Raw genomic sequence first — 15,876 nt, forward strand, 5'->3', positions numbered from 1 at the left:
GCTCAACGAGGTGGGCTTATCATCATCATCATCACGTGGAAATGTATAGCAGCCAAACATTCTAAAACGCGCGACGCCGATTCTAAAATGTGGAAGGAAAAACCGGGAGGACCCGGAGAAAAATCCACGCCACCACGGGGAGAGAGATAGAGAGACACGCAGACTACAAATATACAGCAGGCGTCAGGGTCGGGATCGAACGCACGACCTCCTGTATACCGAGCGAGGTAGTTAACATCTCCTAGCCACCGTGATGATGATGAGAGAGAGAGAGAGACACGCAAACTTCAAATATACAGCAGGCGTCAGGGTCGGGATCGAACCCACGACCTCCTGTATACCAGGCGAGGTAGTTAACATCTCCTGGCCACCGTGATGATGATGAGAGAGAGAGAAACTCGCAAACTTAAAATATACAGCAGCAGGCGTCAGGGTCGGGATCGAACGCACGACCTCCTGTATACCAGGCGAGGTAGTTAACATCTCCTGGCCACCGTGATGATGATGAGAGAGAGAGAAACTCGCAAACTTAAAATATACAGCAGCAGGCGTCAGGGTCGGGATCGAACCCACGACCTCCTGTATACCAGGCGAGGTAGTTAACATCTCCTGGCCACCGTGATGATGATGAGAGAGAGAGAAACTCGCAAACTTAAAATATACAGCAGCAGGCGTCAGGGTCGGGATCGAACGCACGACCTCCTGTATACCAGGCGAGGTAGTTAACATCTCCGCTGTGTTGCTCGCGACGTGCGCACCGTCTGCTCCGCAGTGGACGTCGTTTGAAATGAAAAAAGAGTCGGCCGTTGGCGCTGGTTTTCGCGGTCCGAATTTTTTGTTCGTTACAAATGATCACTCAAACAAAGTGGCTCATCACGCGGACATTTATAGCAGCCAAATTCTCTCAACTCCCTCTGCTGAAGCCCTCTCGTCGTGGCCAGCAGCAGCAGCAGCAGGAGCAGCAGCAGACCTCGACTTCGGCATTCAGCTTACGCGTCACCACCACCACCGCCGCCGCCACCGCCAAAGAAACGTCGCGAAATACCTTTCGCTTCATACGGAAACCTGGAGCTGGCTCGCTCGCAAGCCTTCAGCTCCTTTCAATAAGTTTTTTTTTTAAGTTCTCCTCGCGTTGCTTTGAATTCTATTTTTCTTCAAGACGTTGCAGGACCCCAGGTGAACGGGATAACGAGAAGAAAAACAATGAAAGGGCGAGGGGAGGAATTAAAAAAAAAATATCAAAGGCAACTAAACTTGTTAATAGGGTTTTCCCCTTTTTTCTGGCAACAAAACAGGTGTTACGATAATAAAAATGTGAAACAATAAAATTCTCACGACGTTTCGACTGCAACACAAGCAATCATCATCAGGTGTGAAAACCACAGCAAGAGAATTAGAATTTTTAATTTAATTTAATTATTTTATTGTTTCCCTTCTACGTGACTTTACCGAAAGAACCAAGAATATGAATCCCTGCAGTCACGAAAGCTTTAAATCAAAATTTAGGCGTTAAGATGTTAAAACACCAAACTGAAACTTTTTACAAGGAATCATGTTTGCATTAACCACTGCTTGTGGTCAGAATGCAAAAAAAAACCACTCTGATAATAAATGCATTGTCTTTGAAACTGATTGGTCCGCACCAGCGACAGCTTTCTTTTGAGCCTCGTCTCAAACGGTGTTAGACCAAGTGGACGCCAAAAGGCGAACACAGCACAAAACACAACGCCACTATCAGAGTAATGAGAGCTCGGGTCGAGCATCCACATCACGGGTCCTCCTTTTTGCCAGTACCAAAATATGACAATAGGTTTTTTCGCCTTTTTTATGGCAACAAAACCTCTTGAAGGACGCTGCAGGACCACAGGTGAACGGGGAGAATTACAAAAAAAAACTAAACATCTTGAATGAAGCTGCAGGCTTGAGATAGAGAGAGCGAGCGAGCGAGCGAGCAAGCGAGCTTCAAGTTTCGTATGGAGCGAGAGGTATTTGACGACGCTGCGTTTCGTCGTCGTCGTGGTGGTGGTAGCGGTTGCTTGGTGTGCAACCAGAAAATAACGGGAAAATTTAACAAATAATTTCAGGAGGACCACAAAAAAAAGCAAAGCAAACGAAAACGCCGGGCGTGACTCACCGGGTGGAAGTGTCCCAGCCGCAGGTTGTAGGTGAGGTCGTTCTGAAGGTCCCTGAGGAAGTGGCACGCATACTCGGGGTAGAGCGACAGGACGTTGTAGAGGCCTCGCAGGCCGATGCACTGCAGGGCGCAGTACGTGAGGGCCTTCACGTCGGCGTTGGTCTTCACCACCTCATCAATGACGGTCAGGTCCGAGCCGATGAGGTCTCCCTTCCCTGTGGCAACCGAGAGACTTTGCCTTTTAAAAACAACACAGATGAACAAGCATAATACGGTAAAGCCTTGGATTGGGAGCATAATTCGTTCCGAAAACGTGTCTGCGATCCAAAGCACTCGTATATCAAAGCGCTCGTGTATCAGTTGTGATCACGTGACGCTCGGCAGTACAAAGCGTGTACACGTACTACTACTCGTATTGCAAGACCCTCGCTCGTTTATCAAATTAATATTTATTTTAAAAAAAATTTGCTCGTCTTGCAAAGCACTCGCAGACCAAGTTACTCGCAATCCAAGGTGTTTACTGTACATCCACGCGCTGTGGCGCTTAATGCACCGCGCACAACACGAAAGAAAAGTCACGTGGTGGTGATGGTGGTGGTGTTCATCGCGCACGTCACGGTGACGAGCGAACGCTTCAGATGGTGAACACGTGGGGTGTGCCGTCCACGCTGGTACAGAGAGGGGCTTGTCCGGCTCCCCAGCCGAGAGAGAGAGAGACAAGGATCACCCCCTGCCCCCCCCCCCCAATATATCCTACAGCCTGCTCTCCTATAACGCGGTGTGGGAGGTTGGGGTGGAGGGTGGGGCACGCTCGTTACCGAGGATGGCGAGCACCGTGCCGTCCTTGAGCACCTCCATGGAGCCCGAGCACACAAAGTAAAGAGCCTGAAGAGCGTCGCCTTGCCGGAGCAGCACCTGCCACGCACAAAGACAAAGGTGCCCAACACCGTACCGGGGCCGTCCATAAATGACGTCACGCGATTCTGGACGATTTTTGACCCCCCCCCACCCACTCGTCACACGGCGTCACAAAAAGTCAGACCCCTCCTTAAATATGACGTCACAAAGCTCTGCCCCCCCCACCCCCCCCAAAACCATATTTCCATTTTGAAAAAAAAAAACATGCTTCAAATCGCTTTAAACTATTGTCATTGTAGTGCGTGTTTAATGTGGCGCTGCACTCTGATGTTGTAGGAGTGTTGTTATAACAATATAACAATTAGTGTTGTTATAACAATTATATATTTATTTATAGTTGCGCAATTTTACGTGACGTCACATTTCTAACCCCCCCCCCCCCTCGTCACACATCGTTACAAATGTCTGACACCCCCCCCCCCCCAGGTGCGTGACGTCATTTATGGACGGCCCCATAGCCTTCACGGACTTTTGGGGCAAGCGAACTATGAAGGCCGGCACGGCACGCGCAGCAGCGAGTGGCCAGCACCTGGTGATCGATACACAACGCACCAGGTACCCGTTTGAGGCTGGGTCGACCTAGGGGAGGCCCAGGACCAGGTTGTATGATCGTCACCAGTGAGCGGGAATCGAACCGCTGAGCCACGGCTCCTCACAACCGTCACACACAAACAAAGGCAGAAAAAAAATCCCAATTCATAATAAAGGTTTTTGGGTTAGATCGCGTTATTTATAAATGTGTCGTAACCCTCCACCACCCGACACGGCCAATCAGCAAAAAATGTGTCACGTTGACAAAAGACAAAATAGTTTGCTACTTTGGCCCACCGGTGTGTCAACGTGACACTTTTTTGCTGATTTGCCGTGTCGGGTGGTGGAGGGTTATGACACATTTACAAATAACGTGATCTAACCTAAAAAAAAAACGTTTATTATGAATAATATTGGTCGCGAAAGCTTACGTATTAAACCAAAAAAACCCAAGTTTACAAAACCACCAACAGGATTTACCGGCTGTAAACATTACCACTCCAAGCCACCGCAAAACGACGACGACTATCACCAAGATAATTTTCCCACGCCATCTAGTCTTTAGACAATCCGAGGTGCTCACATTTCATTTAGCTCGGATATACACCTACAAAACAAAGACTCCCCCGCATAGCTTGTAACAGACTGTTGGGGCAAGTGCTGTTAGCGTGACACCTATGAAGGCCGGCACAGCACACGAGGGGGTGGGTGGTTAGCACCACGCCCGGCCGCCTTTGTCTCCCTAGCGACGACGTTTACACAGCGCACCAGGTACTCATTTGAGACTGAGTCGACCTAGGGGAGGCCCGGGACCGGTTCAGATAATCGCCGCCCGTGTTGTGCCGTGAGCGGGAATCAAAACTCGGGTCGCCAGATTCGTAGCGCTAACCGCTACCCATTCGCTACACACAAACACGCAATCTAACCCAATAACCTTCATTATGAATAATATTGGCCGCGAAAGCCGACATGTAAAAACCACTGTGCACAAAGACAAAGATCTCGCCCACGTAGCCTATGATAGACTGTTGGGGCGAAAGCTGTTAGCCAGCAGCACCCATTAAGGCCGGCATGACGCACGATAGGGTCGGAGGGGTGGAGAAACACCACGCCCGGCCGCTCCACCGGCTATGAAGGCCACGACAGACAGGGAGACCACGTGTCCTCTGGTCGACGAAGCATCAGTAAGGAATTTGATTTCACTTTGCGTATCGGGGTGTTTTGCGTTTGGGGCCGTTCATAAATGACGTCACGCACCTGGGGGTGGGGTGGGGGGTCAGACATTTGTGACGATGCGTGACGAGGGAGGGGGGTGGGGGGGTTGAGAAATGTGACGTCACATCAAAATGCGCAACTTTAGATAAATATAGACAACACGTTCTACTTAATTAGATAGCCTTTTCAATAAATGTTTTCTCCTACAACATCAGAGTGCAGCGCCGCATTAAATACGCACTACAATGACAATAGTTTAAAGCGATTTGAAGCACGTTTTAATTTTTTTGGGAGGGGGGGGGCAGAGCCTTGTGACTTTTTGTGACGCCGTGTGACGAGGTGGGAGGGGGGGTGGCGGTCAAAAATCGTCCAAAACCGCGTGACGTCATGTACGGACGGCCCCTTTGCACGGCACGTGTATCATGTCGCGAATTGGTGTACGTTACGTATGCAAACCGGAGGTCCCCGAGAAGAATCATCTTCTCTCGCGACCACGGGGAGAACACGCGAATGCCGATAAGTGCAAGTGGAAGCGTCGCGGTCGGCGCGCTGCACTACGAACCCGGCGAGCAGACTTTCAATTTCCGCTCACTGCCACCAACACTGCGATCGATCCCGACGACCTCCTGTATACCAGGAGGAGGAGGGGTGGGGTTCTGGCCCTCTTGCTCACCTCTCCGGGCACGCAGAACGATGGCTTGACGCGCAGCGAGAGTGAGCGCAGGCACCCGCGCGACGCCGACTGGAAGAGGGGCAGTCGCAGCATCTCCTTGTTGAGGTGCAGCGCCACGTCGGCCTGCAGCTCCTCCGGGAAGTAGCGCAGCAGCTGCGCGAGCGGGACACCACGGCCGCAAGTTTGCGGCGGTCGGCCGTCGCGTCAGCCGCGGGTGGCATGGGGCTCGCGGCGCGACGGGAGGTTTGGAATCGCGGCGGTGGGGAGGGGGGAGGGGAAGGAGGAGGTTTGCTTGAAGGGGACTGGCCACACTTTCAGTTGTCATGTTTTGAGTCGGTGGCCGAAATAATCATAGTAATAGCAACTATGATACTAATCATTATCATAATAGGGCTAGCACGCGCCTAGGGTACCGAGGAAATGCGTCCGCATCCCGGGAATAATTTTTTTTTTTTAAACTGATCGGTTTGTTCAGTTGCCGATGATATTATATGACGATATTATATTTACTAAAATTATGTTGATATTACGTAATGTTATTAATCTAATACGTTTTTTTGTTGTTGTTACAGAACTCCCTTCACGCCAGGGGGTCTTAGCGGCGCCTGTACACGCGATAAGCGCTCTGCGTACGAATTTCATCTCAGCGCATTTGAAAGGGGCACCCCCAGCAGCAGCTGTCCCTGTGAGGCACAAACGCAGCTCGGCAGCGCCTGGCCCTTCGGGCAACGCACAAGCGGGGTGCACGAGCCTGCCCACAGTTCATCGTCGGATTTCTCGAGGGTCAATGAATATTCTGACTGAAATACAGGGTGCTTCAAAAAAAATGTTAACACGCACATGGGACTATCGTTTTTTTACTGGGGAAAAAAAATAGATACTAATACTGTACACTGTACCATAACAAATACATGTTATTAGCTAAAAAAAAGTCAAAGATTCTCCACTGGAATATCCTCATTGTTGCAAATTCTCCGAAGTGTTCACATTTTTTCGAAGCACCCTTCTATCTATAAAAATTAAAAAGGGCACTGGACCTCGTGCGTGTCGATGCCGTTGTTGAGGGCCCACGTGGTCTGGAAGTACTCGAGCATGCGCTGCTTGAGCTGCTTGGGCAGTCGGTGGATGCGGATGAAGTCCTTGAGGTCCTTGGTCTTGGTGTGGTAGAGGGACCAGCGAGAGTACATCCTCTGGATTATGGCCGTCACGTTTCCGAACACCACGGCGTGCATCAGGGCTGCGGGACGGACAGCGCGAGACAACGCCGTCGTCAACGCCGTCGTCAACGCCGTCGTCAACGCCGTCAACGCCGTCATCAACGCCGGTCGTCGTCGTCGGCGGCAACTGCTGTCGTCAACGCCGTCGTCAACGCCGTCGTCAATGCTGTCATCAACTCCGTCATCAACGCCGTCGCCGCCGTCAACGCTGGTCGTCGTCGTCGGCGGCAACTGCCGTCGGCAACGCCGTCGTCAACGCCGTCGGCAACGCCGTCGTCAACTCCGTTGTGAACGCCGTCGTCAACACCGTCGTCTACGCCGTCGGCAACGTCGTCGTCAACGCCGTCGTCAATGCCGTCGTCAACGCCGTCGCCATCGGCAACGTCGTCGTCAACGCCATCGTCAACGCCGTCGTCAACGCCGTCGTCAACGCCGTCGCCGTCGTCAACGCCGTCGTCAACGCCGTCGTCAACGCCGTCGTCAACGCCGTCGTCAACGCCGTCGTCAATGCCGTCACCGTCGTCAACGCCGTCGTCAACGCCGTCGTCAACGCCGTCGTCAACGCCGTCGCCGTCGTCAACGCCGTCGTCAACGCCGTCGTCAACGCCGTCGTCAACGCCGTCGTCAACTCCGTTGTGAACGCCGTCGTCAACGCCGTCATCAACGCCGTCGTCAACGCCGTCACCATCGGCAACGCCGTTGTCAACGCCGTCGTCAACGCCGTCGTCAACGCCGTCGTCAACTCCGTTGTAAACGCCGTCGTCAACGCCGTCGTCAACGCCGTCGTCAACGCCGTCGTCAACGCCGTCGTCAACGCCGTCGCCGTCGTCAACGCCGTCGTCAACGCCGTCGTCAACGCCGTCGTCAACTCCGTTGTGAACGCCGTCGTCAACGCCGTCATCAACGCCGTCGTCAACGCTGTCACCATCGGCAACGCCGTCGTCAACGCCGTCGTCAACGCCGTCGTCAACGCCGTCGTCAACTCCGTTGTAAACGCCGTCGTCAACGCCGTCGTCAATGCCGTCGTCAACGCCGTCGTCAACGCCGTCGTCAACACCGAGCGCGCGTGCCAAGGTTGCCGCGAAGCGGCGACGCGGCCCTGCAGGGTCCAAGGTGATGGTAGCGTTCGGTATGGAAAATCAAACACTCAACTCGCTCTATCAACACAACACTGCCTTGAAAGAACTAAAAAATATATATATAGAATCGGCGATGTGTCATGTGCTATGGAGAAGGGGCCATTGCCTGAAACGTCGTCGATTTCATAAATATATTTTTATTTATGCCACAGTGTGAGTTGTTGTTGTTTTTGTTGTTAGCTGTGCGTCTGCATCACGTGCAAGGCAGCAGCAGGGCCGAATAATTTTGTTTTGGAAAATATCGCGATAACCACTGCTCACTTTCATCTTGACGGATATCACATTCAATGAATGATTAAAGTCGAAATTAAAACAGCGATTAACTATTGCGTTGTGTTTTTGTCAATAGTTTTGTTTCGTAGGTAAATTAGAACAAAGACATTTATTACATGATGTTATCAATTTGGACTTTTTTTGGTAACGATTTAATTATGTCTTGCATAATGGACAGCATGCGCCGCATATGCATCTCGGCATCGCAACATTGATCGCTGCCTTAGGGGTGAGTGAAAGTGAAAGAAGTTTCCAGGAATATTCCTTCGTAACGAGAAGTGAATCTTAGACAATTCGAACAACTCCTTGGCTGTCCCCTGATGATGCCGCTTGTTGGATTTACCGGCGAGACGTCACGACGCAACCGCTGTGCTGAACTCGTAACGAATTGGCACGTTTTGTTCACGTGACGAACCCCCGACTAATTGGCCGTGTCGGGTGGTGGTGGCGGATTTCAACGGGTTTAACGACACATTTGTTATCTACGCTTTCTAACTCCCCCCCAAAAAAAATAAAACTCTCATAGCTAAGATTAAAAAAAAGTGACCCACAATTACAAATACCACGGGGTCACTCGATAACATAACACGAATTGAATCCCTGAAGAAGCTCGTGGCACATGGCGCGGAACGCCGGACATCGCATCGAACAACACGCGGCACGCGACCACCCCCCCCCCCTTCCTCGCCCGCCAGCGCTGTCCCCCCGAATTCCGTCCCATCAGCAAAAATCAGCCAGGGCGAAGCGGCGACCGGCTCACCCCCGGTGAGCATGGCGCATATGGAGAAGATCTTCTCGGCGTCCGTGTTGGCCGACACGTTGCCGAAGCCGACGCTGGTGAGGCTGCTCAGCGCGAAGTAGAGTGACGCGATGTACGCGCTGCGTAGGTTGGGTCCTCCGCGGGTGTTGTTCGCGTAGTACGGACGGTCCAGCCGCTTGCCCAGTTCGTGCAGCCAACCTTGGGCGGGCACGCGGTGGACGGCACGCGGTTCACGCGCTCGACGAAACACGCAGATCCGCCACCCCCCCCCACCCCACAACTCTCCTGTATAGCCCTGATGGATTTTTTTTTAATTTATTTATGCAAGGGCTGTTAGTGAGTAGCGCTGGATCGTCAATTGGCCGAACTGTAAAAGTGGGCGGAGTGGTGGCGCGGTGGTTAGCGCGCCTTGGGACTCAGTAGCCCTGGTTTGATTCCGGGCGGTGGCTAACAGCGGTGGCAAGCGGCGTCTGAACTGGTCCTGGGCGCCTCACCCCAATTACCAAAAAAAAAATACCTGTATAGCCTTTGAGCGACCGTTGGGGCAAGTGCTGTTAGCAAGCACCTGTGAAGGCTGGCACAGCACGCACAAGGGGTGGGTGGCCAACACCGCGCCCGGCCGCCTTTGTCTCCCCCGTGGCGATGTTTACACACTGCGCCATAGTACTGAGTCGAGGCCGAGTCGACCTAGGAGGAGCCCAGGACCGATTCCGGTAATCGTCACCGCTGTTGGTGGCCGTGAGCGGGAATCAAACTTTGCTTGCCGGGGTTCGCAGCGCAGCGCGCCAGCCGCTCCGCTCTAACACGCTCGCGCACATAAATACACGCAGTCGAAAATTCACAATTTCCGTGGCCACTGTGGCCTCTGTGACCTCCGCGCCGGGCTGTGAAGATAGGGGGAAATTGGGCAGTGGGGGGGGGCAGGGGGTGAGGGCAGGGGGGGGGTCAGGGGTGGCCCCCCTTGAATCCTTCCACCAAAGCCAATATCTTGTGGGCGATGTGTGTCAGCATCAAGTTCCAAATTGTCCTCACTTCACAAATCACCTGCAAATCGTAAAGAAAAGAGACACCCACCAACCACATCGCAAACACCGGTCCCCTACTGGCATCCTAATTTACAACTGCTAGCCGGGACTGAGCATGCACGTATTTATGTTGAACTTCTTTCGCACCGTACGTAGCCAACCGTGCTAATAGGAGGTGCTGTGTTTGTGTGTATGTCGAACTTCTTTCGCACCGTACGTAGCCAACTGTGCTAATCAGAGCTGCGGGGGTAGAAACAACAAACCAATCAGGCAAAAGCGGTTCTAAAGAAATTAGTTTTCCATCTATAGATGATTTAAAGAGTGCATAGCTTCAGTGGCTTCCTCATTTCGGATAGATAGAGACTCACAGAGACCCACATAGATCCAGAGACTCGTACAGAACCACAATGACCGACAGAGACCCACAGAAAACCCTTCGAGACCCCATACTCGTATGTATGTTGAGCTTCTTTCGCACCGTACGTGGCCAATCATGCTAATAGGAGGTGCTGTGTTTGTGTGTATGTCGAACTTCTTTCGCACCGTACGAAGCCAACCGTGCTAATCAGAGCTGCGGGGGTAGAAACAACAAACCAATCAGGCAAAAGCGGTTCTAAAGAAATTAGTTTTCCATCTATAGATTATTTAAAGAGTGCATAGCTCCAGTGGCTTCCTCACCTCGGACAGATAGAGACTCACAGAGACCCACATAGATCCAGAGACTCGTACAGAACCACAATGACCGACAGAGACCCACAGAAAACCCATTGAGACCCCATACTCGTATGTATGTTGAGCTTCTTTCGCACCGTACGTGGCCAACCGTGCTAATCGGAGGTGCCCTGCTCGTGGGCACCCGGTGGGGGGGGGGAGGGGCGGGTGGTGGCAGAGGCAGGCGGCAGACGGAGGTCCAGGGGGATCGGGGAAGCTCTCACCGATGTCCCAAGTCTCCGGGTCGTTGGCGGCCATCTCCTTGCGTCCGATGACGAACCACACGCAGGCCATCCAGTGGGCGAGCAGGGCGAACGTGCACATGAGCATTGCCAGCACGACGGCGCTGTACTGCGAGTAGCGCTCCAGCTTCTGGCGGAGACGCAGCAGCCGCAGCAGACGCACCGTCTTCAGCAGGTGCACCAGCGACGTCTGCGCTCGCATCGAGGGAGAGAGAGAGAGAGAGGAACTGCTGCATGGGCTGCTGTTGCATAGGCTGCTGCTGCTGCTGTTGAATGGACTGGCGCTGCTGCTGCTGCATAGGCTGTTGCTGTTGAATGGACTGGTGCAGCCAAATGGGGTGCTGCTGCTGAAAGGACTGGTGCTGCTGCATGGACTGGTGCTGCTGCTGCATAGACTGCTGCTGCTGCATGGACTGGTGCTGCTGCTGCTGCATAGACTGGTGCTGCTGCTGCATAGACTGGTGCTGGTGCTGCTGCATGGACTGGTGCTGCTGCATGGACTGGTGTCGCTGCTGCATGGACTGGTGCTCCTGCATGGACTGGTGCTGCATGGACTGGTGCTGCATGGACTGGTGCTGTTGCATGGACTGGTGCTGCATGGACTGGTGGTGCTGCATGGACTGGTGCTGCATGGACTGGTGCTGTTGCATGGACTGCTGCTGCATGGACTGGTGCTGCTGCATGGACTGGTGCTGCATGGACTGGTGCTGCATGGACTGGTGCTGCTGCATGGACTGGTGCTGCATGGACTGGTGCTGCATGGACTGGTGCTGTTGCATGGACTGGTGCTGCATGGACTGGTGCTGTTGCATGGACTGGTGCTGCATGGACTGGTGCTGCATGGACTGGTGCTGTTGCATGGACTGGTGCTGCATGGACTGGTGCTGTTGCATGGACTGGTGCTGCATGGACTGGTGCTGCATGGACTGGTGCTGTTGCATGGACTGGTGCTGCATGGACTGGTGCTGCATGGACTGGTGCTGCTGCATGGACTGGTGCTGCATGGACTGGTGCTGCATGGACTGGTGCTGCATGGACTGGTGCTGCTGCATTGACTGGTGCTGCTGCTGCATGGACTGCTGCTACTGCTGCATGGACTGGTACTGCTGAATGGACTGCTTCTGCTGCATGGACTACTGCTGCTGAATGGACTGGTGCTGCTGCATGGACTGCTGCTGCTGCATAGACTGGTGCTGCTGCTGCTGCATGGACTGCTGCTGCTGAATGGACTGCTGCTGCCGAATGTGGCGCAGCTGCTGCACGGGCTGCATGGTCTACAGTACAGAGTTGCAATCAAGAAGCACCAGTAGAAAGCGGTGATTGAGATAATTACTCAGCAAGGAGGTGATCGCAAACCAAAAACAATGTTTCACAAACTATCCGTTATACACACAAAAGCAAACAGATGACACGCTATACTGTGCTCGAGATCGCCCTCTCTAGTGCCCACGTGATTTGAGTTATGCACACATCATGTGACTATAATCTTTTTAATGTAGTCTCACAATGAAGAATTGTGGGCGCGCAAATAACATTGATGGGCAAGGCGTTCCGAAACGCTGTGGTCAACACAACAGATGCCTCCTTTTTTGGCTAACTCTTCATTTCGTCCACTGTTCTTGTACAGTGAGGGAAAAAAGTATTTGACCCCCTGCTGATTTTGTACGTTTGCCCACTGACAAAGAAATGATCAGCCTATAATTTTAATGGCAGGTTTATTTGAACAGTGATAGACAGAATAACAACAAAAAAATCCAGAAAAACGCATGTCAAAAATGTTATAAATTGATTTGCATTTTAAGGCAACAAAGGAGTGGCTCAAGAAGAAGCACATTAAGGTCATGGAGTGGCCTAGCCAGTCTCCAGACCTTAATCCCATAGAAAATCTGTGGAGGGTGCTGAAGGTTCGAGTTGCCAAACTTCAGCTTCGAAACCTTAATGACTTGGAGAAGATCTGCAAAGAGGAGTTGGACAAAATACCTCTTGAGATGTGTGCAAACCTGGTGGCCAACTACAAGAAACGTCTGGCCTCTGTGATTGCCAACAAGGGTTTTGCCACCAAGTACTAAGTCATGTTTTGCAGAGGGGTCTAATACTTATTTCCCTCATTAAAATGCCAATCAATTTACAACATTTTTGACATGCGTTTTTCTGGATTGTTTTGTTGTTATTCTGTCTCTCACTGTTAAAATCAACCTACCATTAAAATTATAGACTGATCATTTCTTTGTCAGTGGGCAAACGTACAAAAGCAGCAGGGGATCAAATACTTTTTTTCCCTCACTGTATGTTGGAGGGGAAATAAAAAAACGAAAAGAAATTGCAAGAGACCAAATTTCAACTTTTCGGTAAAAAAAAAACTCATTCTCAGTATCACTTCAAATACAGTTGCCTCTGCAGCGCAGAGAGCTTTTTGATCCCACCGTCAACATTGATTCGGCAGGGCAAGACCAGCGCAAACACAGCGCGGGGTCATGATAGAAGGCGACCCCGAGGAGGTGTCCCGCGAGAATTGTGTTGCGTTGTGCGGTTGAGTGAAATCAGCGTCTTACGAAATGCGTACGCATCCCATTCACAACGCATACATGAACACATGTAAACGCACGCTGTGCATCATTTATTAACGGCGCTATTACCCGACTTGTAGCCGCCCGCATTATTTAACGTTGACAAATTTCCACCGCCGTGATCATTAACGCCGCGCCGAGAGGGGGACGCGTTCGAAAAAAATGCCGAACGATTCAGTGAGCGGCGAGACCCCTTTTTCGGGACTGGCCGCGAGAGAGGAAAACTTTTTTTTTTTTACAAAATAACTTGACGAGTATTGCAACGCGTGGTGCACCAGAGAATATATCAGAGGTGGCGGCGCACCGCGAAATGAATTTTCCCTCCAAAAAAAACAAGATACCCGTAATTTCCACGCAGACGAAATTTTTTCGCCGTCGCTCGCCACGTCATTTGCCTCGCATGCGATGCGGGACGCTGCGTTGCTACCGGCAACTAACTCGACGCGCGGACTCTGGCCGAATGTATCGAAGGTCTGCCCAAAACACATTATTTGGCCGATTAAAAAAAAATAAAAACCCATCGCCGTCAACCCCGTCGTCGCTCGGAAGGCGAAGAAGAATGCCCTCGAGGGCTATCTCTCTCTCGAGCGTTACAGAATGTGTTTTTTTTTGTTGGCGGGCAAGCCTCGGGAGGCATTACCACGGTGATGTTGAGCGCGAAGAGGAGGTCGAAGGGCAGGGCTGCGATGAGGTCGATGAAGAACCACGTGGTGGAGTAGTGCATGCAGATGAGCCGTGAGTCGTACACCACTTGGCCAGACTTGCTGACGAACGTGGTGCGAAAATTCAGGATGATGTCTGCACGGGGACACGCGCATGGCAACGTGTGTTCACGACGGATTGGCACGCAAAGGCGCCGCCCTGCAGTTGCTTGCTTACTGGAAATCTGTGAAAAAGAGCTTTGTAGCTCATCGGATTCCTCCTCTGCTTACGCCACTGCAGGGAGAAGGGATCGCTAAAGAGCCCCTCGAGAGCAGTGGTTCTGAACCTTGCTTGGCTACTCCTGTACCCCCATTGCTGATTTTAGTTTTCAACCGAGTAACCCCCTTGGCTGACCCAACGTGGTCCTGAGAAACGAACGTATGAACAAGGAACATCAATAATTGAACCAATTGTCCATTTTGTGAGGTATATCCCAACTTAGCTAAGTAACCGCAAAAGAATACAATTTTCTTTTAAACGAACGTTCTGCGCGTGTGATGTTATTTGTTCGCGTTTGCTGGTTACTCTTGCAAACCACATTGTTGACAATCAGTGAGTTTATAAATGTATTTTTTGTGTCTTGCTCGGTTACCATATGGTTTTGCATTTCATCGCCGTCATTTTATATCGGCGGATTCGTACGCGATTGTTCACCAATGACTCTCGTGCATGATTTAATTTCACACATTGATACATCACCTCCCGTTTCGCCCTGGGACATCGCCCATGTAACCCCCTCGCAGGGGTGCGCGTTACCCTGGTTGAGAACCCCTGCTCTAGAGCTCTCGATCAGCGGTTCTTAACTGGGGGTGCACGCACTCCCTGGGGTTGCGAGATGCCCTTTCTGAGAACCAAAGTGGTGCAGGCTGCAGTAAAGGTTCAGAACCGCTGTTCTCGAGGGTTATTTTTGCGGCCATCCTCAACTCTTACACACTGACCAGGTGTCTTCGATAGATATGTTTAGTGCCGACACTTTACCCAGCACACATGAACTGGACCTTCTTCGACCTCAATCGCAGCTCTGCCCTTCTGTGTGGTGAACTCGTTTATGGTGCTCGTGTGGACAGAGGAGCGAGGAGGAGGTGGTGGCGATGTGGTGGGGGGGGGGGGCATTTGTAAAACTTTTGCACTATTGTTCCAACTGCCCCCCCCCCCTGGATTGCAAGTCCATCGTACCAGACATACCAGGTCAGCGCGTGTGAATTTTAACTGCGTACGACTCTGCTTTGGCCCAAAACATTCGGTATCTTTTATGTGAAGTCACGTAGAAGGGAAATAATAAAATAATAAAAAAACAACATAATTAAATAAAATTCTCACGACGTTTCGGCCAAATTTGGAGCGCTGTCTTCCCGACAGTTATGTTTCTTCACCTGAGGAAGGCTACTTGTGTTGTGGCCGAAACGTCGTGGGAATTTTATTTTATTATTTTATTATTTCCCTTCTACGTGACTTTACCGAAAGAACCAAGAAGATGAATCCCTGCAGTCACGAAAGCTTTAAATCGAAATAAAATCTTTTATGTATTTAATTATCATTGCGTTTATGTGTTAAATGGCAACATTTCCATGTGAATGCCAAATTTGGTTTCGCCGCATATGCACTTATGGCCGGGTGGGCGAAGAGGCTCACGTGATGTAAATATCCCTCCTTTTGTCCTGGTGCCGACGGTAATGATGTCGCCAAGCCACGGCCAAATTGACGGAAAAAATAAAGAAAAGGCTTTTCTCCTTTCTGGCAATACAACAGGTGGCATATCGCTGGGACCC

The 15,876-nt window shown here is 51.4% G+C and overlaps 1 protein-coding gene across 1 annotated transcript in view; it reads right to left on the reverse strand.

Moving 5' to 3' along the window:
- Positions 1 to 15,876, reverse strand: part of LOC116954674 (voltage-gated delayed rectifier potassium channel KCNH8-like) — an 86,981-nt gene that overhangs the window by 29,476 nt on the left and 41,629 nt on the right. Inside the window, exons 7-13 of the mRNA XM_032975373.2 lie at positions 14,046 to 14,203; positions 10,821 to 11,028; positions 8,861 to 9,058; positions 6,509 to 6,708; positions 5,472 to 5,624; positions 2,953 to 3,049; positions 2,135 to 2,349 (exon numbers count right to left, since the gene is read on the reverse strand). Coding sequence (XP_032831264.2) covers positions 2,135 to 2,349; positions 2,953 to 3,049; positions 5,472 to 5,624; positions 6,509 to 6,708; positions 8,861 to 9,058; positions 10,821 to 11,028; positions 14,046 to 14,203 — 1,229 coding nt within the window. The remainder of the gene's footprint in view (positions 1 to 2,134; positions 2,350 to 2,952; positions 3,050 to 5,471; positions 5,625 to 6,508; positions 6,709 to 8,860; positions 9,059 to 10,820; positions 11,029 to 14,045; positions 14,204 to 15,876) is intronic.

This window comes from Petromyzon marinus, chromosome 56 (genome assembly GCF_048934315.1).
Source record: "Petromyzon marinus isolate PM22_M1 ecotype Great Lakes invasive population chromosome 56, UKy_Petmar_22M1.pri1.0, whole genome shotgun sequence".
Classification (NCBI taxonomy): Eukaryota; Metazoa; Chordata; class Hyperoartia; order Petromyzontiformes; family Petromyzontidae; genus Petromyzon; species Petromyzon marinus.